Source organism: Morone saxatilis, unplaced genomic scaffold (genome assembly GCF_004916995.1).
Source record: "Morone saxatilis isolate NCDOM2014 unplaced genomic scaffold, NCSU_SB_2.0 Contig7, whole genome shotgun sequence".
Taxonomy (NCBI): domain Eukaryota; kingdom Metazoa; phylum Chordata; class Actinopteri; family Moronidae; genus Morone; species Morone saxatilis.
In genome coordinates, this window is record NW_023340246.1 from 16,459,671 (window position 1) to 16,481,983 (window position 22,313).

The following is a 22,313-nucleotide window of genomic DNA, read 5'->3' on the forward strand; positions in this document are numbered from 1 at the left end:
TGTAAGAACTCCCACATAGGTGTGACATAAAAGTTGAAGTCCTCACTCAAGAAAATTTGACCATACAGTTTGTAGTCTACATGGTTTCACAAAATCAGTTTGTTGAGAATAACTTAACCAAGAGCACAACATTTACAGTTTCAGGGTGGGATTGAGGTTTTTCTTTGATCTTCAGTGTGAAGTTGAGTTGTCTAATATTACTTTGTGGAACCATGCTGAACCCAACAGCAGTGTCGCTGCTACAAATATAGGGTCAAATTCTTGTGGTGCCATGGAAACCCCCGACTGATCAATAACAGCACGATGCAGCAAGGAAACAACTTGAGTTATTTGGACAAAGGGTAGTAGGACATCTTACAGCAAAGATCATTTTAATGGTCCCAAATATTCTGAACAACTAAGTGTACACTCATGTAAAAGGAAAAAAATGAGAAGATATGACAAAATTCATCACATCTAGAATTCCACTCAATCTTTAATCAAGACGGGATTACAAATTCTCCAAAAAATCTGCAGTTTCAAAGGGCAAAAAGGGTAAAACTAGCTCACCTACTGAGGTCTTTAAAAACCTGTTCAAGTGTGACTGAAAACGTCCTGAACATTTAAAGGCAGGTCTTTTTTGTTGTCATTTACAAAAAACAGGAGAAAGATTGAGAGACAAATACAGAACAAAAAGAAAAAAATGAAGAAACTGCTGGCTTTTTTTCTCTTCAGAAAAAGAACGTCCGCTGAGGAACAACGACACTGATGACATCATCAAACGACAACAAAGACAGCTCTTTGCCACATGCTGCCTCCCGTCTGGTCCTATATTCTAACTTTAAAAAAAGAATAAAAATAGACAAAAAGCAACAAACAAAGAGAGGGAGAAAGAGCAAAGGACAAAAGAAGTAGAAAGAAACAAGGAGGAAGGTGAATTCCGAGAAGGGGGTGCGAGTGGTGGTTCTGGGTCTGAATTGGCCGACCCATTTGGGCCGCTGTGATGTCCTTCCCTGAGTGGGGGGGCGGGGGGCAGTGGGTTATGGTCCGAGCCCGCGAGCTCTCTGGGATTTCACTCTACGTGTACATGTGTTTTTGTATGTGGTCTTTTCCTCCAGTTGCTAAATCACCAAGCTCCAGCCTGTCTCACGGTGTCTGAGTCTGCTGACGATCTGCTGACGATCTGTTGACGATCTGTTGAGTGTGATGTTTCTCCCCCAACGTTCACGCGTCTGTTCCTCTTTTCAGTCGGGGTGTCACTCCTGGTTTCCTGATTGGCACTTGTATGAAGTGGGCTAGTCTGAGGAGGCTTTGTATCCGTTCACAGTCTGCTCCTCTTTTTGCCACCCGCTGACGACGAGGGGTGGCTTTCATTCATTCAATTTGTTTACAAGTTTGATCATTCCTGTGTGAAGTCTATGCACTGAAACTGTCTGAGCGGAGCACAAGCTGAGACAGTGAAGCTTCTTTAGGAGCTCAGTTTGGACTTCTTCGAAGGTGGCAGAGGGTCCTCTTTACTCTCCCCATCTTCCTCCTCTTCTTCCTCCTCGTCGTCATCATCAGGATAGTCCACCAGCCCCACTAAACCTCCCTGCAGAAGACAAGAGACACACGTCAAAAAACGAGTCATCCTGACCTGCTCGGTATTTTTTGCTCAGTATTACAAGCCTCCTGGTCGATTTCGGTTTTGGCTTGCTCGCCTATACTACCTGCAAATTTAGTTGATAGGCAGATATAATTAGCAGCTCTGTTATGTTTTAAACTTTACTCTCTTCACCACTACTACTCCCATTACTCCTATGCCAAAATGCATCGATTCTGGGAAAACCTTCAAAAAAAACTACCCATTGATGCTCAACCAACTGTCCCAAAATCAGTACTTTGTCTCCCCTCAACTTGTTACTCCCATTTCCTCTCTCTTGTTTGGGTCTGTAGTGCGTCACTTGATATTCGTTTGCTCATTTTGTGCAGTGATGTCGCCGTCTTGCCATCCCTTATGTTAAAACCAGTGTCTGCTGTAAAGCACATGGCTTTGTTCATGTGCCTTTCTTAGTCGCTCCCCGCCTTTTACCTAAATAAAGCTAACAAGTACAAAATCCAATTGCACACTGGTGGTGGTGACCATTCGTTGTAATTCTTTGTGGGAGTTGTGTGAAAATTGACAGTCTAAGTGTGAACATTCATAGTTAAAGCTCAATTCTCACCAACATCTCCCTTCCTTAGTGAAGTAATGTTTGATACCGAACAGACATTGTGCAAAATATTTTCTGGCTTTGTCCTTAAACTGCGTCTCTGAATAACACTTATGAGCAGACTTTCCTCACAGAGACAACTGGCGTTTATGGCCCACACCTTTACCATTAACATGCTGACAGATACCTTTGTGGTTACCGTTGTGGTGGATGGTGAGCTCCGCGCCCCTGAACCCGGAGAACCTGGTGATCCCGGAGAACCTGGGTTCAATGAGGCAGACGAAGGAGGGCTTGACAGGCTGGTTTTAGTGGAGCCAGAGAAGGCGAGCTTGAAGCTGGGGTTCTGTCTGCCCGATAAACTCGACTTCCCCAGTACTTCTTTGTCTTCTGGGTCTTTCACTGGAAGTAAAATAAAACATAACATAAAACTATAATGACCACATGCATTGGACAGTTATCATGACTGCATCTAAAGCAGCACAATCAGAAAGTATCTGGCAAATAACATGTAAAACCTTTATTTATCAAAATAGCATGTTGACAGATATATTATGTGGGGCCAGTAAATAAAGCCCTGCAACCACTGCAAATTTCAAAATGCACTGCGAACAATCAAACACAGTGAGGCAATCTACCACAGTGTTTATAAATCTGCTCTTTTGTCTGTGAAATGCACCAAATGTGAATGAATTACAATGCAAACATACAACACAGAAACGACTGCTTTGCCATACGTACATTTCTTTCTCTCCATGAACTTGCTTATAGGTTCCATGAGGTCTTCCTCTGTTTTCATCTTGTCAGAGGGAGGAACAACTGCCTCACCATCCTCAAGGTCATCCTCATCTGTGTTGAACCACATCTCCTCTTCATCCTCCAGTGTGCGTGCATCACGACGGAAGCGGTGGTTCCTCAGGATGGAGCGCATGCTGGAGAGGATAATGCACCGCTTAGTGGTCAAAAAACAAAACGCACACATATTTATATATAACATATCAAAGCTGCCATTTCTTAAACCAGCTTTCCGCTTAAAGAGCATTTTGCTCTCTGGGGCTATCTGTTAGTCCTACATTTGACAATTTCTACACATGCTACACGGTAATTCTAACATTTGTAGTGGAGCATTATCACTTTTCTGACAACGATTTGTCCGAATATAGTTTTTAATATAATGAAATGTAATGCAAATTTTGTTGTGAGATTTCCTTAGATTGCACAGGTACAGTATGTATTCTACACACAGACAAACCATTCACTGAGCCTGATCTCACTATTGTGCAACGTACCGGGACCCAACAGAGAGGTATGATAAAATGCAGCTGTTGGTATTTCAATTTTAAACCCCAAGCATATGAAGTGTTCTGTGAAAAAAGAATGATGTAAGCCCTTGCATTTGTATACAAAGGTGCTACACAATAAACATGAACTACACAACAAACAAACTATTCCTGTGAACTGCAGGATATTAACAAAAAAAAAAAAAGAAGAGCAAAGTGAAGTTTAAAAAGGAAACGGCTGTCGGTGTTGGTAAGTACAGTGAGTTTAAGTTACAGCAACATAATGTTCTTAAGTGACGTGCTCAGGGCCGTGTCTGTCTGTCACATATGTCATATATGAGTCATATATGAGTAGGTGATATATTGCATAACCTCAGGCGCTAATGGTAACAGCACTCTCGCTGTGTTTGGCTGAGAAACCTGTGGCACAACATTTGTTTTTACACAGTAAGTGCAGTACACGTGTACAGGCTACATTATAAAAGGTGATACAAATAAAATACAGTCATACACTTATTATTTGACAAAATGGCACTATGACAGAAGACACTTATCTCCCAAAAACACATAATGCGCAGTAACTATATACTGGTCATTTTAGCAGCTTATCAATGCAAATGTTCTAACTGGGATGTCTCATTGACTGTTTTTCCATGTATTATGAGACACATTCACAGACAACGGATTGTATCATGTATCACATAATTACTGAGTGTGTAACAGTTGTAAAATTAGGTCAGACTTGGTTTTCTCACCTATCCAGTTTGGGGTTGTCTTGCCTCTCTCTCTGCTGTTCATAGCGCAGCTTAAGGCCCTTGAATGTTTGGACGTAGTCCACATCCTCCAGATCCTTCCAGTAGTTCTCTACTATATGAGCTGTGAGAGATTTCACATCCTCCTGGGAGCAATGGGAGGGGGGAGAAATAGGAGTGCAGAGACCCAGTAGAAGAGGAAATTCATTGCAAAAGTAAAGTGAGGTAAGACGAGTAGTTTGGAGTTTAGGACAGGGGCAGAACAGAAGAGAAATAAAGGGTGGAGAAAATGGAAGAGAAAGAGAGGAGAGAACACACCAAACAAGTTAAAATAAATCAATAAAACAATGTACATGTTGCAAGTTTTCAGTATTGGAATGCAATCTGACGACCTATGAATATTGCTTCCTTTTTACAGATTAGATGAGAAAATAAGTGTAAACTTTATCAAATAAAAAATATGTACTTTTGTGTAAAAAAAAAAAAAAAAAGGACTGGTTGATTAACCTAATCACTTGCCCAGTGAAAAAACAACACACAACTGAATGAGACAAAGTATCAAATCAGCAAAGTGTGTAAAGCCTGGTTTGACAAGTTGCTCAACTCTGAAGGCATGAGCAGAGCAACAGAACAGGAAAGAAAATCAAAAATATGAAGAGACAAAACAAAACAAGGAGCAAAGCAGAACAGAAGAATCATTTTTCTTCAATTTTCTAAACCAAACCCAGCATGAGGCAAGAGGAAGCTCGAGCCTGATGGTGAACTACAAGTTTCTACGGCTCTGTGCCATAACACTTTGTTCAAGTGTTAATTACTCGCATCCTAAATATCTTTATATGGGGAATGTTGTTTTTATTGATTCTAAGATTTGTTGATCTATCAAAATGAAAAAAATAAAATAAAATAAAAATAATTTTCTGGAAAGGTGAAATGTTGGTGTCAGAGACCTATGTAAATGTTCAACAAGAGAACCAAGAGTGACATGAAAGCTTGAGTTTTGTGGGAAAAAACAATACTCACCACACGAACATACTCAAACATCTCAATAATGGCCGAGTTCATGAGGTTGTAGCGTGAGCCGTTGTTGAGAAACGCCTTAATGACGGGCTCAAAGAGAAAGTTTCTCATGATGTAGCGATTGTAGAATTCATCCTTCAGACCAATGATCCTCCGCATGAAGCGCAGAGCACCTGGCCACAGAAAGACAATGGATATAGAGATCAAAGCAAATTCATTTATGTTCAAAATGAGCTTTAATGTCAGGTACTAAGAATTTAAGATTTGGTCATGGTTATCGGTGACTCACATAGTGCCAGAAAGGCGTGCTGAGAGGCAGTGAGCACCAGTACCCTTCTGAGAATGTCCTTGTTGATGATATAGTTCTTGATGTGGTAGGTGTGGTGCTCAACACAGAATGTCAGCAACTCCAGAATCAAGGCCAGCAACTGGGATGTTTGAAAATCATCTAATAGAAGAATAAAAGGTAGTAAGCAACATAAAATTCTTACACACACACACACACCTCAGGTATTCAATACCTTTGCTAGGTTTTTCCTCTGTTGTGTTGGCCAGTAGCGGAGCCGAGAGGACGTGCATACAGTGCTTGTAGAAGAAGCTCAGGAACTCTGTCTTTTCTGTTTTCTGGAAAGGATACAAATATATTAGTAACAGGACATTGATATTTATTGTAATGAATGGTTTTAAAAGTGCCCTAGGTACAGGGCTGTGTTCCAGCCCGTTACATTGCTGGCACTAGGTACTACCAATCAAGTGTAACTTGATTAGCAGGAAGATTCTGTTTTTCAGTTAGTTTTTTTTCCTGATAAGACTACTGTATCTGAACAGCAAATATCCACATATGGATCACATTTTTCCCTTTTGCAGCGTAGAAGCCAATGTGGCAACTGCACATTTAGAACACGTCCTCCATTTGCTACGTGAAATAACCCTGTCCTTCCAGTGCTGCCTAACTCTAGGCTACAGAAAGGTTCACATTTTCCTTTTCTTTACACATCTTTATTAATGAAATAATAAATTGAAGGGCCGTAAAACGTGTTTTTGCCTGATCCGGTTTGACCTAACCAAATTGCACAGGCAATGACAAAATCAAGAATTTAATGTACAAAAGTGCATCTGGACAAGCAAAGTATCTAATACTCAGGTTTACTGTCAAGTCATTGTCAGTGTAAACTGACATTTTTAAGAGTAGCGTGCAAACTTACATTTGCAGTAGCCAGCATGTTCTCAGGGTCCACCAGAGTCCGTAGTAGGCCCATCAGCTGCACCGCTCCACCTAGCTCTGGGTCTGTATCACAGATCATGTGTTCTATGATCAGGTTGATCAGGAGAATGTCCTGAAAGGCCAACAACGATTCATTAGTAACACAAACCCTTGTTCACATCCTGCTGTGTGATAGATTTATGGCTGTTCATGTACTCACATCATCATTCTGCTGAGACTCCTGCATGACGAACTCTCGTACCATAGAGGGGTTGTACTCCACCAGATAAGAGAAAATATCTGTGGCGGCCCCACGCACCTGAACGTCATCCATTCCCTGTTTTATCATAATACATTATATTTGTCAGTGGACTGTGCATTTCACCACAGGGACCAATCAAGTAAGATCTTAAAAACTAAATGGAAACAAAAGTAATCATAAAAAAAAGGACCAACCACATTTACTTTCACTCACAAAATTTTTTCTCTCTTTTTCACATTTTACTTCTAAGGGAGCGTGTGGAAAGGAAGCAGGCATTACTCTTAGAAATGTCTGTTTGCAAAGGTGCACATGTTGTTAGTACATATATCTCAACATATGAGCATGTGTTGGGGATCAACCTATATGCATATATTTGAGGTTTTAATCTACTTTATGTATTTGTTTAGATAACTGTCCATAGCCTGCAAGTGTTACATATTGCAAGGTTGCTCTTTGACATAACTGGATCAAACTGGATAGTGGGTTGTACTGTAGGATACAAAAACAGAACCAATTTCATGCTCAGAGGCTGTCTAGATGCAGGGAAACCTAAAGCTAGCTCCTTTTGTCTGAGAACTAAGTGTATTTGCCTGTCTTATCTGTCCTCTTGTATCAGATCCATTCTTCTGCAGTCACTGGTATGGTAGTAAAAGCAAAGTAACTTGGACTGAAGTTGTCAAAATAAAAATTGTTCATTTGAACATGACAGAAAACGGGGTGCAATCAAATGTATATCAGGACAGTTGTGATGCACTTGCAGTGTTTGGGTGTTTTAATATATTGTTGATCTGTGATCAGATCACTTAACCAATTAATAAAATAAATTATCCTTGAATGAAAAGTGGCTTACACACACACACACACACACACACACGCCTACCTATTTTTATTATTATTTTGCATCTGTATAGCTAGGCATGTTTGCAATATCAACTTTCTGGTCAGATTTACATCTACACATAACTGATCAGGAATGTGGCCCTGGCACTCTGAGTGTACATATATAAGTGTACTCTCCTGACAGATAAAACAACATGACACGATAAGATGCAGCAGTTCAATAAGTGTCTGACAAGACTGTAATACAGCCTAAAACTAGTAAATGCTCCTTTCTACACTTCGTCTTCAGACCAAATAATACTATGACAACCTGCAGCAGCCACCCTAATGGCTGGTTGTTTATTTGTGTGCGTACTCTGCTATGTATGCCCAATGTATGGCAAGCCTCAAAGTTTAACACTATACAGGCAAAAACGGTACTTAGTTGGTTTTCTTTCAGTACAGGCTCATTTACTTGTTCAAGAAGGGGAAAAAATGCTGTGTCATGGTCCTTATGAGAAGGAAATTCCCTTAAGCTAGAGACTAAAACTTTTTAATGTCTTTCCCTTGAACAAGACCTGCACACAAAAAAAGACAAATCATAAAACTGCCGCCTCTCACAACACAATGTCATTTGATACTTAAGGGAGTGTAATTCTGCTTCTTTAACAAGGGGTTCTTGTGATGTGCACAATCCATGGTAAACAAATAGCATTGTATGGAATAGATGCACAGTTGTATCAACACACTGCCAAAACTAGTCATTGGCTTGTTTCCCCTTTTCTTCCTATTTTTCTTCTATCACTTAACCCTAATGCTGCCCCACTACCAGAGTTACTGGCACCAAGAGACAAATTCCATATATATCTGAGCAAACTTGCCCAATGAACTTAATTCCAACTTATGTTAAGATCGCTGCACTCACCAGTATGACCTCTAGTGCAGGTAGAATGCCCATGTTTGACAATGTCTTGAAGAAGGCGTCTCTGTTTTGAGGTTGTAATGTTTGTGAGAATGCACAGAATTCCTTTAGGAAGTTCACCTATAGGGGAGAAGATCAACACAGCTCTATCAAACAAGGCGAAAAGAAAGGAGAAAAGTGAGAACAGTCTTTGATCAATAACGACCGTCTGGCATACCAGTTCGTGTCTTTTGTCGTCATCTGTAGCCTCATCTGTTAGCTGTGCAAAGAGGTCTGTCAGGAACTTCTCGTCATCCTGACATCGAAAGGGAAATAGAGATAAGAGAGAGTGAGTATCACACGGAGGGGCAACAAATCAGGATATGAAGGAAGGAAAAGAACTAAATCACCCTTGACCCTCACACTTTTCTGGGGCCACCTGTGCACTCCGCTAAATCCATCTTAACAAAATTGCTGTTGAGCCACAATGGGACCGGTCAGATACAAATACCATAATGACCATCACCTCTTCCATTCACAACCAGAAATTCAAAAACATATTCAACATAGGTATTTACAATAATTGCAGTGAAATCTACTGCATATAACAAGTCTTAATAAACACAAAGTTACATTTTTGTGGATTTTCCTGATGGGTTTTGTACAGGTTTTTTACTCCAACACCAAAGTTTCATTCAATTATACCTGTGATCCAGTATATCAAGTGCTGGTTCAAATGAATACAACACTTGGTCTGTTAATTTTAGCTTGACAAGACCGCCTCGAGGTAAGTGAGGGGAAAAAAAGGTCCGTATCAGTAGTGTTTGACTTCAAAATTTCACACAGTACAGTGTAACCAGAGTCAACAGCGTGCCAGTCTCAGTTTTCCTCTAGCGCAGCATAACTGATTTACACAACACTCCTCCATCTCTATGGAGACAGCCATACATAAACACTGCTGAGTTGACACAGTACAAAAACACAAAGATCACATGACCATAAAAGACTAGCAGACAAACTCAGACTGGGTAAAGCCCAATCAGCCAAAAATAAAACCTTTGTACAATCCTACAATTACTGTAATTTCCAGTCCAACGGAGCGAACACTATTTTAAACAACATTCTCCTACGTGTTCATTTTGATGTTAGAACGGTCTACTTGTGAAGCCTGTTCGTATTGTAAGTGCATATACATTTTGTACCATTTGCTTTTGCAATGACCAACCTTTTTACGGTGAAAAATGTGGAGCATACACACTTCAACACTTGTGTGTAAAAATAACAATTAATACACTTCACTGTGAAGCCTTATAATTCATGTCAGCCTATCTCACCTGCAGCATGCCCACAATCTCCACCTTGTTGAAGAAGATGAAGGAGTGCAGGGTGGACAGCATATTTTCCTCAAAAACAGAGGGCGTGGGCAGCACCATGTCCTGAATATACTGCACCCGATACGTCTGGTGTATTTTCTGACGCAGTTCAGGATCAGAGATGGGGATCACCTCCTTAAAGCGGGCTGTCTTAGTCAGAAACTCCCGATGCCGCCGCGGCTGCGGGAGTGCTGGGTCAAACTCCAGACACCCAATGACGTCCATGATGCACTCGTCAGAGAACATAACCTCAAAGAGTGCAGTACGATTGAGCAGGAAGATGCCTTTTATGATTTCATAAATGTGGTGCAGTCCCTCTCTGTTCTCTAAATCCTCACACACACGGAACAGCTCCAGGAGCTTGCGAATGTAGCCCTCGTTCTCCACAGCCAGTGCCAGTTTCTCGCGCCGCAGCGGTGATGGGAGTGAGGAGGCCACCAGCTCAGCCAGGTCCTCCAGGCGGTTCAGTTCACACGGCGGCAACTCCAGACCTGGCGACGACATGTCGTCAAAGCGCTCCTCCTCGGACTCGTCCACCACATCCTGGGTGATGTCCACTGATGGGTCCTTTCCCTGCACCTTAACGACGAGACAAACATGAGTGGCAGAGACCGGGAACACCCAAACACCCTCGATATCAAATGCATACACAGATGGAGCAGACAAACAAACACCCACGCAGAGAGAATTGAAGTTACCTGGCATATTTTCTCCCAGATTTCGTCACAGCCAGCCTTCTCCTGGAAGCTCAGTGCCAGATCATAATTTTCAGCCTCTGACCATACTATCAACGTGTCCTTTCCCAAAGAAAAACAAAGCCAATTTACAATACAATCAGTACACAGAGACGGAAAATCCACATGTAATGCATCATGCTGACCTGTTGTTTCTGGTAGGCTGTGTTTGGATTGATTTTGGACTCCAGCAGCAGGGAACCTGTCAGATTAGAAACAAAAGGTGGAGGGGGAGTTCAGTGAGGGTTACGTGCATGTTTCCAGCTGGTTAAAATAAGTGTGTGTTGAAGGTATTGTTTGTAGTCTGTGTGTTGACCTTACCATCACTCTCTGCTCGCACCAGCAGAGACGTGCCTTTGAAACGCTCCACATACAGCGAGGAGACGTGTCCGGTCCCACGGTCATCCCACTGTCTGTCCTCATTGAGGGTATAGACTTTGACTCGTCGACGAGTGTCCGTCATCCTTGCAGGTAGCTGTGACCGGTTTTCCCCCCCTCCCGGACCTTGTTGGCTTTCACAGGGCGTCTGCTTCACCTAGTAACGCCACAACTTTGAATTCACTCTGTTTCTAGCGTTCAGGGGTCAACCTGGGCTAACAGTTCATAGAAGGAGCTTAAACGTGAAACACCTGGACGAGCATCCAGGAAGATCCCCCCCCCCAGATCGAGTCTGCAGCCACAACTACGATATCTATTTATTTTACAGCAGCTGCCTCAAAACTTATCTCGCCAGGCTTATAGGCAACGCACCACACAAAATAACCTCACAGACCATTATAGCGAGCTGACGACAATCTAACATACAGTGCGGAGGGCATTGACGTGAGCTAAGGTTGTTTAATGTACAAAACAAGGGTCGACAGACATTGCAAAGCCCTAGCACACAGTTGAGAGAGAGAGAGGACTAGTCAGAATAAGCCCCACCGTTGCGATGTCTGCTTATTAGTACAGTATGTACGCTTTGCGGGCAAGGTTTTGCCACTTACGTGAGCTAACAAAACCTAACGAGTTAACGTAGCTTGCTAGTACGCTAACTCACCTACGCTCCGCACATTCAACGTCAAACAACACTTTTGAAGCGAAACAACCAGAGCCGTGCGCCGGGAACATTATTTCACACTTGCGGACCCGCAGACACCGTGTTTGACCCTGGACCGGTGGATCTAAGTTGTGTCTGAATAATAACGCCAGCTAGCTAGCGTTAGCTGCCATTTCTTCCCAAGTGCTCCGCCATGTTCTGGCTCGGGGCCGCGGAGAGACCTCTCTCTCCTTACTGGTATTCATGCACCCCAAAAAAAACATGCAGACCATCAAAACTGTAGTCGTGTAATTACTTCACGGTTACGCTTTGCATTATAGTGCTATTTGCCATTCATTGCCGACGACTTGCTCAGATAATTGCTAACGGCCCCCCCCGTGAGTACTCAGCCATCTTGGGTCCCTTCAGAGTCAGTACGGGGTTTCCAGCACAGCAACAACAGGGCAGCGCGCCACATTTAAAGAGACAGTAACATAGCTGGATACAAATGTTATTTCTGAAGGTGATGAGTAGAAAAAATGACTGGTTGAGAGCCTCCAACATCATTTTATCTGACTTTTTTTTTTATATATAAATCACCATCCAACCACTCTACATCATGCTCAGCCACTCTAACCAGTTGACACGTACTTGGATGTAAGATTTACTTTATTAATCCCCAGTGGGGAACAGAGTTGCTCCTCCTCGTCGCAGTAATTTCTGTAGAAAACACTTAATTAACAGGAAAATGTATTCCTCATTGTGCGGTTACATATGCAAAAGTGGACAAGAGTCAGAAAACACATTTATTTTGATTAAATCGAAGAAAACAGTAACAGGAATAGCTGAAATCAGATTCTACGCAATATGAAATGTTTACAAAAACAACATTTAACATCATGATGGTAGGCTAGTAACAATATTAATAATAAATGAAATATGGAAAATAAATCTTCTGGGATCAGTTAAATGAATGAGTTAGTCAGTATGCAGACATTTATCTTATTCAAAAATAATAATAATAATTGCCTGCATGCAAAATCCACAGCATGTTCAAATCCAACTGCCCAGTAAAGGTAAAAAAAAAAATATATATCACATAATTTTAAATGGAAAATTAAAGCACACTACTAAAAATTTGACCAACACATTTTTTTTTTATCTAGCCTGTGGCACATTTCTCCAGGTCGGGGTTCCTCTTCATCAATAAGTTAGTCCTTGCAGCCATTTGCCACACTCATAGTGTAACAAATAAAAACATAGGTATCCTTCCACTCTTATGTATATAAAGCCCAAAATGTACCACATTTTTCAAACCCCTTCCCTTTCCAATGTACAGTAAACTCCTTTCGAGCATGTGTAGCAGGACAAGTCCTCACTGATGCCTTTACTTTGCTGCCTGCTGAGCCTGACGCCGCAGCAGGACATATATCTTCTCCTTGATCCAGTCTTTGTTGTATGGTTGGTATGTCTGAGTGTCGGCCCTGTACCTGTAAACAAATTAAAAATGTTTTTCTTTTACTGGAAGTGATCAACACATTCAACACAAAATTGTTTTTCATTCTAAAAATCAATCAGGCATTTACCAGCCAAATCATACTTACACAAGACAGCTCAGATCTGCCAAGTCGTCAATAAAGTCAAACAACTGACTAATGTCATAAGTGATGGAGGGACTGTTTGGATTCATCCTCTTAAGATGCTCTTCATACATTTTGCAAACACCTAGAAGAGAGGCGCAGGACATGCTGAATGGAAGCGAAACCATTTCCAAAAGTGTGCATCAAAAGAAAATAATAAAATAGTATAGATGAGAATAAACTCGGTCTACGATTCAGTATTTACAACAATGTAACAAGGTTCATTAGAGAGACTGTAAAACACTACATATTTGACTAAAAGGGGAGAGAGACAGGATAAGTAAGATTAATAAAAAGGAATTCAACTATAAAAATGAATTGATCTTGATAAACAAATAACTTCTGTGATTTAAAAAGAAGGTTTATTAATAGCAGTGGTGACTCCAGTGTATACTTAATATTTTTATAGACAAGTGCAGTTAAAGCCTTTTGTGCTGCCTTAGATCCTACACTGTAAATATCCTTAAACATATTTGTTTTATGTGAAAGACAAACAAGTGAGTATATCATATTTAGTGACATTATCTCCCAAATGACAGGGAGCAACTTTGAGGAGTAAATGAATGAAATCAAATGTTAATGTTCCAACAATAAATGTTGTTAGGCTCCACTTACTACACCCACAGGTAAAGACAAAGCAGCAGCATGGTTTATTAGTGTAAATAATAAAGAGACTCACCCTCCATACATTCATTCACTGACTCATAGTCAGCATATGTGCGGCCCTCAGGTCTCTTGGTAGGTTGCACAAGCAAAATTGTGTGCGACTGTAAAAATGATTCATAATATTCAATACAAACAAGTAATGGCAGCTCTTCATATCAGACCACATCAGTTAAGTTATTGTGTGTTCATCCCTGATACAGTAAACACTACGCATAAGGTTAACCTGCTCCCCGAGGCTTTCACACAGGAGGTAAAGGCTCATTACTTAGCAGCAGATCATTTACTGAAGCGTTAACGTAAAAGTCTCTCACAACATATCCCGCTTACTTTATTCAGGCAAAACGACAGAGATAAGTTACTTGAACGTTAACGTTAAAGTGTGTGTTTACAGCAACAGAAGAAAGTGGAAAATAATATATGTTTGACAGAGTAGTAAACGCTACTCTCGTAGCTTGTTAGCTTAGCTGTGATGGTTTAACATGAGCCAACATAGCTGATACTGCGAGTTTTTACCTCTTAAAACGTAAAAGAAAACACTCTTACCATGTTTGTGCTGAACACAGACCCTGTCTTTCTATTGGGGGGATTCGAAACTGCAAAAAGTAACGTTGTTTATTGCTTCTCAATGCCCCGTACGATGTAGCTGCTTGAGGAAAAATGTATCAGGGGAAATGAGATAACTCTTATTCCGGTTGTAAAGTGCCATCAAAATAAAGTTTTGGTTTCAAAATAAAAGTCTGGCCTTAAAAATACAGGATTTTAAAATTGTTTATAAGGATTTACCAAAGTAAAAGTAGCAGTTCTGTAAGTAAAAATCCATTAAAATCTAGCTCATGGAAAAGTATTAGCAACATGTATAAGTACTTTTTATGCTGCTGTCAGTTTTATTATCACAATATATTTTTCTTACTGGATTTTTATTATTACTAATGCATTAATGTATAGCTGGTATTTTGCTGTAGCTGGTCGATCCTATTGTATAGTTTAATCTCTACCAATGCCTCATACTGTATTTTTATAACTAAACTAAAGCTGTCTATGTAGTAGAGGAAGTACATTATTTAACTATAAAATGTAATTAGTATTAGTAGTATAACATAGAAGTATAACACAATAGAAAATGAGAAGTATACTATTACCTCAAACTGTATTTGACTAGTACTTGACTACATGTACTAAGTTGCATTATGCCAATGGACTTTGTTTTGTAAAAACTGACCAATAGTTTAATAAAAGAATTGTCAAATGTAAGTAAAGTGCATTTTTGGAAACATTACAGGAGCAGAGGGAGAAAAAGAGAAACCACACCAGTTTTTTTCAAGGTTACCGGATAGCTGAACATTTATTGGGTTGCTTTATGATTAAATTTAGGTACTCACAATGACATTTTATTTTATTTTATAGTTCTGATCTGAAAGAAGAATGGCACAAATAAACTATACCGAGCATCACAAACAAAATGCCAAAGATCAAAAAGATAATAAAATCAGAACCATGAGGTGGGATCATGTCAGTTATAATGTGAAGCTATCTAGATCATTTTTAATTTAAAGTCTGATATTTAAATGAAAGGTGGTATGTTGGGCATTTTACAATACATCTTTGTATGTAAATACTATATGTGTATGAATATCATGTGATTAACTTCATAGAGACAGCACTCTGGTTATCCCATGATTTGGAGGTATTAGTGGCAAGCACATTTATGCCCTTGCCCTCAGAGTCCCCCTGAGCGACACTCTCCTGGGGGTCTCTCTGCGAGGTGCAGGTGGGGGCTCCCTCAACACACCCCCACACTCTCTCTGGCATGCTTCCAGGGACATGAAGTTATTGCCATTGCCCTGGCAACTTCCATACCAAAACTCTGTACATTTGCGAGCGCCTGAGTCATAGAAGAAGCGGACCTTCCAAGTGTCACAGGGGCCCTCATCTCGAGGCAAGAAGCACACGCTACCAGTGGATGGAGAGACAGGAGATGGTGTGTGCTGCTCAGGGAGAAGGACAGAAAGAGAGAGATAGTAAATCCTCCTGTAGAGGCGGTAGATTTAGCAGATATACAGTATTATAGTAGTAAGGAGGAACTATTCAGTCGCTAGTCATGCTCTGTTGTTGGATCCAAAAATATTGGATCCAACACTTCCCATAATGCAACTCGATAGCATCTTTTATTCGCCTGGTGAACGCTCACATCTTTTAAACTCCACATCCTCAATTTATACTCATACAGCTCATTTTTGTACTTAAAGCCAAGATAACCCTGATAACATCATTATGACACCACTCAGGTTATTTTCTCAGATTTGCCAAAGCTTCTCCAGAGCCAAAGACAGGGACCCTTCCCATGGTAAACTTGTTTTGACTTGTAAAACCAGTTTACCCTTTAATAAATCTGCCAAATGTAACAACTTAAATCAATCTATTGAAACAAGATGAGTAACCGATGTGATTCCTACCACAGTCACCACAGTTGCCTGGTACTCAGGACATCCAGCCCTTCCAAATCCTTGAGCTGGAGTCACCCCATCCAAACAACAGCCGTACCTAAGGAAGAGATATTTTTTTAACATTGAAAACACTTTATATTGAGCCAATATGCTGTTTAATTTATGTATTAGTTATAATAATTGGATCCAGGAAGCAGTGTTACCTGGTGCGGACACAGTCATTTTGGGAGCAACCCTCATTCCTGGGCCCTGTGGCTGTGGTATAGCCATCAGGACAGCAGCCATATAATGACTGCGCACAGTGAGGACCAATCACAGCAGGGTAGGGCTCATGAGCAATGTTTATTTGTGGTCTGGAAGCTAAGGCAAGTAAACACAGACTCAGACATGGTCAGACAAGCACACTGCTACTGTACATGCCATAAATATGTTTTTCATATTTTGAAGGTTTAAGATTAATTTTGGTATAAGTTAAGTTTGGCTGTTTTTTTTAAGAACCTAAATGTGACTTTTAGTCGAAAGGTATTAAAAGACACACTTTATGTTTGTGAATGAGGGACAAGAAAGCAATGAGAAAGCAGTGCAATCATGGTCTAGACAGCAGCAATTACACCTTTATGCATTCACTCAAAAGTAATCTGAGTAATACCTGAGCTCAAATGACTGGTTGGGAATTTTATGACAGCTTTCGCTACACATATGCGCATGTAAAATAATTGCATGTTAAAGCACATATAGAAAGAGAGTAACATTTCAACAAAATATCCTCCACATGCTCTATATACCTGAAGACTCTCCTGGAACATGGGGCACAAATCCTCTCATGGCGGTTTCTTGTGTCCTTGGGTCCTGCACACTGGGGACACCTAAAAATTAAAGTGTATTAATTAAAATACAAACAAGCACAAACAATCAAACCAAAAAAATGACAGTAGAAGAGGTTCCAATTTGGCTCACTTTGTGATCCGGGGCATGTCTGTGAGTTGCATGTCTCCACAGAGATGGGTCTGCTAGCTGTTCCACATCTGGCCTCTGGGTAGGGGTTCAAATCTGTATCAAAGCAGCCCACTCTCCTCTCTCTCACACCACCACCACAGCTTCTAGTGCACTGCAGAAACAAGACAGGAGAGGGTAAACTATATTGAGACCAAGGAGACATAACACTCTCTTTGCTCCATTTCACCTACCAGCCCGTAGTCAGTCACGTGCCAGGTGATGTGTGTGTGACAGGCAGGTCTGCGGCAGGTCTGGACAGAAACAGGTCTTGCCAGTCCACTGCAGGCATGGTCAGGCAGACGGTCACCTCCGGACCCCACACAGAACACCTCCCTCGTCTGCTGGCCTTCGCCACAAGTCACAGAGCACTAACCATCATATGCAAAGAAATTTAAATTGTGTCAGTCCCACAACATAATTACACTTTAAAACATGAATATGCCATTACTAAGTCAATTTAATACCTCATGATCATAGATTAATGAAACCAACAATTTGTAGCTTTTATGATAATAAACCTCAATATTTCCCATGTCAAACCCTCTACCCTGTACCCCTCTTGGACAGTGCAAAATAGAAAAAGAGTGGACATTGATAAACTTATTTTATATTTTGCACTGTGCTTTAAATAGGTACTCAAAATTTAAATTATAGTCAAAAAGTTCTCTTCTGTAAGGTACAAACCACACTAAAGCTGGAGACACTGTACTCAGCAGCACAGGGGTGCATGTTGCAGGCCTGCTGGCTCTGTGGCCTCTGCAGGCGCTGGGTAATGCAGTAAGTCTCTTCCACCACACGGGGGTTCACTGGGTCCTGAGTCCAACACTCCACGCTGCGATACTGCATGCCTCCATTGCAGGCTGCAGAGCACTCGCCGTAGACACCAGTTTTGTAGATGTAAGTGAGTGTCTCCCTTGGGTGAGGAGCAACAGCAACAGGAGCAGCAGAGTGCACGGAATTAGTGTCGTCGTCCAGGCCCATAAACTCTCCATGGACCAGTATCTGGGGTGTGACAAATTATTCTCACTTTAAAAAATAAAAAATATATATAAAATCAGAAACTAGTGTCTAAGTGCTTGTGAGAAGGGTCTGAACTACTCAATGTGCAATAGTGAAAGACTACTTGTGCATTGACCATAGACTGCTGTGTGAGAAAGAGCTGTTCTGAAAACCAGCATGATAAGCCAAATTTCCTCTCAGAAATAAAAGCTTCTAATTAGTCTGTCATTATATTCTAGATCCTAGTTTTGTACCCACCCTGCAGGTGCCGTCCACACAGATATCAGTGCGGCCCACATAGCATGGTGTCCCATCCACAACTGCAGGTCTGTGACGGTAGAAGAAGTTCTCTCCTCTTGGGACACAGTTCAGCTCGCATGGATTGGATGCTACAGGACAAATACAGCCATAAAAAATATGAGATAAAATATATACAGTGCACAATAAGAGCTGCCTCAAATAGTATGTGCATTTATTTTTAGTATGGTTTGACTGCCATGAACTAGGGTTTTATGTATAGCAGTCAGTCAAAAAAAGAAGACAATCACAAAACAGTAACGTCAATCACAATTTGTGTCTATTACGTTAATTTCATTTTTAATTGATAAGTTACATCTCTGTCAATCCAAGGATGTTAAATAAAAAAATACATATATACATGAAGGTATTATTTCACCTAGACTCAGGTAATGTGGACAGTATATAATAGGTTTTATACCCCCATAATAAGGAACCCATGAGTGGTGTTTGCTCTGAAAGTCCATTCTGTCAAACTGTGAGCACTGCTCCTCCCTGAAGTCCCTGGATCCAACTGGACATTCCTACAATGACGCAAAATGTTGGCATATTTTAGGATACATTCGTGCAGAGTTAGAGGGTGGATGTAATACACAAAGAGGCAAAAAATTATTTAAAGATAATTACATGTGTATTACAAGTTCGGAAGGACTTAGATGATCCTATGCAGTTATGTCCTCCATCTGTCCTGCAAGTGAGAGGAAAGAATGATATCTACATGCAAGCCAAATATCTCTCTTTCTTGTTAAATGCATTTGTTTTGTTTTTTGGTCAAACCTAAAACATGTGACACGATTGCATTACTTTTCATCATGGGTCATCCCACCCTGATAACCCTGCATCTCTATGTCTTACCTTGAAGTAATACATTTCCTGGTTCTCATTGCCACTCCTGTGCCACAGGTGCGACTGCAGGGCCCATAGGCTCCAAACTCTCCCCAGTAGTCATGGGTTGGCCGTGTCAGCTGAAAAAAAACAACAGTAAAACTCCTACTTGCTTAGCTTTTGGAACACGTAGTGCTCTCACACACCGTATCATAGCCCACCACAAACCACTAACACACACTAAGAGCATGCTCGAGACACCAAAATAGAAGTTGGAACATTTAGCCACAAACCGTCCCCTAAATATTGCGCAATGTGTGTATAAATCAGCAGCATCACAACCATACTAGGATATACTTTTTTGGTGCGTTGAGATTTTGGACATTCTGTACTTTACTGTACTTGCAGTTTCCATCTGTACTAAAGGACGTATTACTGACATGGGCACTCAAATCTTACAGTATTATTATTATTGTTAAAAGACTCACAGTGATAGCAGGTCCAGCCAGCAGCTGTAAGAGACCCAGGACTTGGAGTACGTTCATGTTCACCAGAAGCTACTGCAGAACTACTGATGAGGATAGCAACAAAATAACTACAAGTTCAATCAAAGTATTTCCATTCATTACATGCATGTGTACCAGATGATACCTAAAGTTCTTGATATCCTTGATCATTTCTTTGAATTTAATGCATGCATTAAAGTGTGCAAAGTGTTTCACCTGGATAGATTAAACAGCTAACAAAAAATATCATCAGGTGCTATGTAGTCTTACCTTGTTGAAGTGAATTCCCAGCTGACCAGCAGTCCAAAGGGACGTGCACCTCAGTAGTGAAGGTAGGCACTGACACCAAGCTTTCTATCTCCTCACCCTCTCTACGCACCAACACCACAGCCCATAAAAGTGTCAGGTTTCAACCACACAGAGAAACGTTTTGGGTTGTTGTTTTCTTCCCCAAAAAAATGTCACTTTTTTTGACGTTGAATATAAGTTGTTATTTCTTCTATTTGCAGGGTGTTTGCAGTTAAGACCTTCAGGCTGTGAGACTATTTAAGCCTTTTCATCAGCAGCCATGTGTTTGTGTTGAAGAAATCTTTTTTTTTTAAAGTGCTTTTTGTAAAATTGAGTAAAATCACAGTTTGTTCCAATACAGAAGAAAACAAAGACATTACTTAAACACAATTTAATGGTTGCATACATAAATTGCAAATCTTAGCGCAACATAATCCATTAAGCCTTTACACGAGAAGCCCGCTAAAATTAGATTTGAGGTGAAAGAGATTGTAAAGTCTACCATTGATTTTTTTCAGGTTGCTGCCCACTGAATGTCCCTTTCACACATCCCATAACCACTAAATACAGACCAATAAGTCACAGAAGAGGAGCTGGTGTTAGATAAAGATCACCCTAAGGCTCTATTTAGGGTTTATTTTAGTGAGAAACCACAGTGGGTTGAGAAGAGAATGTGGAAGATTTACCAATAGTCGTCAGTGAAGCTGGAGGAGACATCCAGGCTGAAGAGAGTAACGTATATATTTAACTGTCAACCTAGAATACCTTGGTGATGGAAAATCATAGCTGTGATGTGTGTTTTTCAGTAGAAGTGATAGTAAATCATTTGTTGACATGCAGCGCAGACTGGACCTCTTGTCATCGTCTGTGTTAAAGACAGCAGCACATGGCAATCTAGAATGACAGCAATGCAACAAATTGTACCCTTGTTAAGCTCACAATGTTAAAGTTTTATTAAAATTATGACAGAGAGTTGTTGATTCAACTTTATGTCTATTTATGTTGCCTTAAAGGACCAGTATGTGGGATTTAGTGGCATTTAGCGTTGAAGTTGTAGATTGCAACTAACTGAACGCAGCTCAGCCTTCCAAGCATGCAGGAGAAACTACGGTAGCTGGGAAACTCATGAAAAATGCAAAAGGACCTAGTTAGAATATTGTTTGATTTGTCCATTCTGGGCTTCTGTAGAAACATGGTGGTTCAACATGGCAGACTCCATTGAAGCGAACCCGTTCCCCCTTTAGATAAAAACGCTTTATTCTAAGGTAATGAAAACACAACAATTCTTATTTTCAGGTGATTACACACTAATCAAAACACACTATATGAATATTATGTTTCATTTATAGATCATTCTAAATGTTAAACACTGGTCCTTTAATGCATTGTATTATATTTACTGGACTAAGTGTAGTGGTACAGAATTATCCAGGTTGTCAGATACAGACCTAAAAAGTACAAGTTGCACAACAAAATGTTTCTATAATACCATTTAAGAATCTAATTAAAGCGTTGCTTCAAAGCCATAAAAACCTCACATCCTCCAAACCCAAATTAAAATTTTGACTCACACATCCAAATCCAAAACCACACCCCCCACAGTTTTAGTTTTCTCCTCAAAGAGAAACAAAAGTCTGTCAGACACTTTCTGTCCCTCAGAGCTGCCGGTTCAGTTTCTGTGCTTGCTTCTCTTTGGCTTCAAAGGCACTCTTGGTGCTGAACAGGTCGTCCACTGAATCCATGATCTCCTGCATTTCTCGGGACAAATTTGAATAGCTCTCCTTTAGCTCTTCTTGTTGCTCCCTCAAGTCCACCGCCGCACGCATCAGCTCAGTGGCCTGGTGGCTGCAGTGGCTCCGCAGCTGCTCCACGTCTGACAGCAGCACCTCCATGCTCTTCATCAGCTGCTCCAGCCTGTCGGCGGTTACCTCAAACCCGGATGTGTCCAGAGTCCCGACCTGGGGACCCGTGTCTGGAGCCTGGGCCTGAGACTCTTCTTCTGCCTTTGACTCCATGATCCTGCTGAAGCAGCTCTTGGGCACCTGATACTCAAGTCAGACCTCAATGAAACAGATATCTGGAAGAAAAGGGAATCATTTAGCTGTTAGCCAATGACAGCCGTGA

At 40.8% G+C, this 22,313-nt stretch overlaps 3 protein-coding genes across 4 annotated transcripts; all 3 read right to left on the minus strand.

Moving 5' to 3' along the window:
* Positions 1-354: 354 nt before the first annotated feature.
* smek1 (SMEK homolog 1, suppressor of mek1 (Dictyostelium)) lies at positions 355-11,981 on the minus strand. 2 transcript variants are annotated; one of them, XM_035678555.1, is made up of 15 exons: positions 10,832-11,981; positions 10,657-10,712; positions 10,475-10,573; positions 9,738-10,355; positions 8,642-8,719; positions 8,428-8,544; positions 6,642-6,758; positions 6,423-6,554; positions 5,739-5,841; positions 5,507-5,665; positions 5,221-5,390; positions 4,204-4,343; positions 2,910-3,100; positions 2,359-2,570; positions 355-1,570 (listed from the first exon to the last, which is right to left on the minus strand). In XM_035678555.1, exons 1-15 carry the CDS (start codon positions 10,971-10,973, stop codon positions 1,448-1,450), a joined length of 2,457 nt encoding a protein of 818 aa, XP_035534448.1. In that variant the 5' UTR covers positions 10,974-11,981; the 3' UTR covers positions 355-1,447. The 2 variants fall into 2 exon arrangements, with proteins under 2 accessions (XP_035534448.1, XP_035534447.1); XM_035678554.1 differs by having other exon boundaries at positions 4,204-4,346.
* A 334-nt stretch (positions 11,982-12,315) lies between these two features.
* erh (ERH mRNA splicing and mitosis factor) lies at positions 12,316-14,534 on the minus strand. The gene is made up of 4 exons (XM_035678570.1): positions 14,378-14,534; positions 13,848-13,935; positions 13,133-13,253; positions 12,316-13,018 (listed from the first exon to the last, which is right to left on the minus strand). The coding sequence occupies exons 1-4, from the start codon at positions 14,378-14,380 to the stop codon at positions 12,916-12,918; spliced, it is 315 nt and encodes a 104-aa protein (XP_035534463.1). The 5' UTR covers positions 14,381-14,534; the 3' UTR covers positions 12,316-12,915.
* A 611-nt stretch (positions 14,535-15,145) lies between these two features.
* On the minus strand, positions 15,146-21,301 carry paplnb (papilin b, proteoglycan-like sulfated glycoprotein; the record flags this gene model as incomplete). The annotated part of the gene is given in 13 exon segments (XM_035678567.1): positions 15,146-15,819; positions 16,288-16,375; positions 16,482-16,638; positions 17,064-17,144; positions 17,236-17,386; positions 17,466-17,642; positions 17,959-18,276; positions 18,532-18,662; positions 18,992-19,094; positions 19,198-19,258; positions 19,426-19,535; positions 19,884-19,966; positions 20,172-21,301. Coding segments are annotated over 12 exon segments (1,716 nt in total). The 3' UTR covers positions 15,146-15,537.
* Between the last annotated feature and the right edge of the window lie 1,012 nt (positions 21,302-22,313).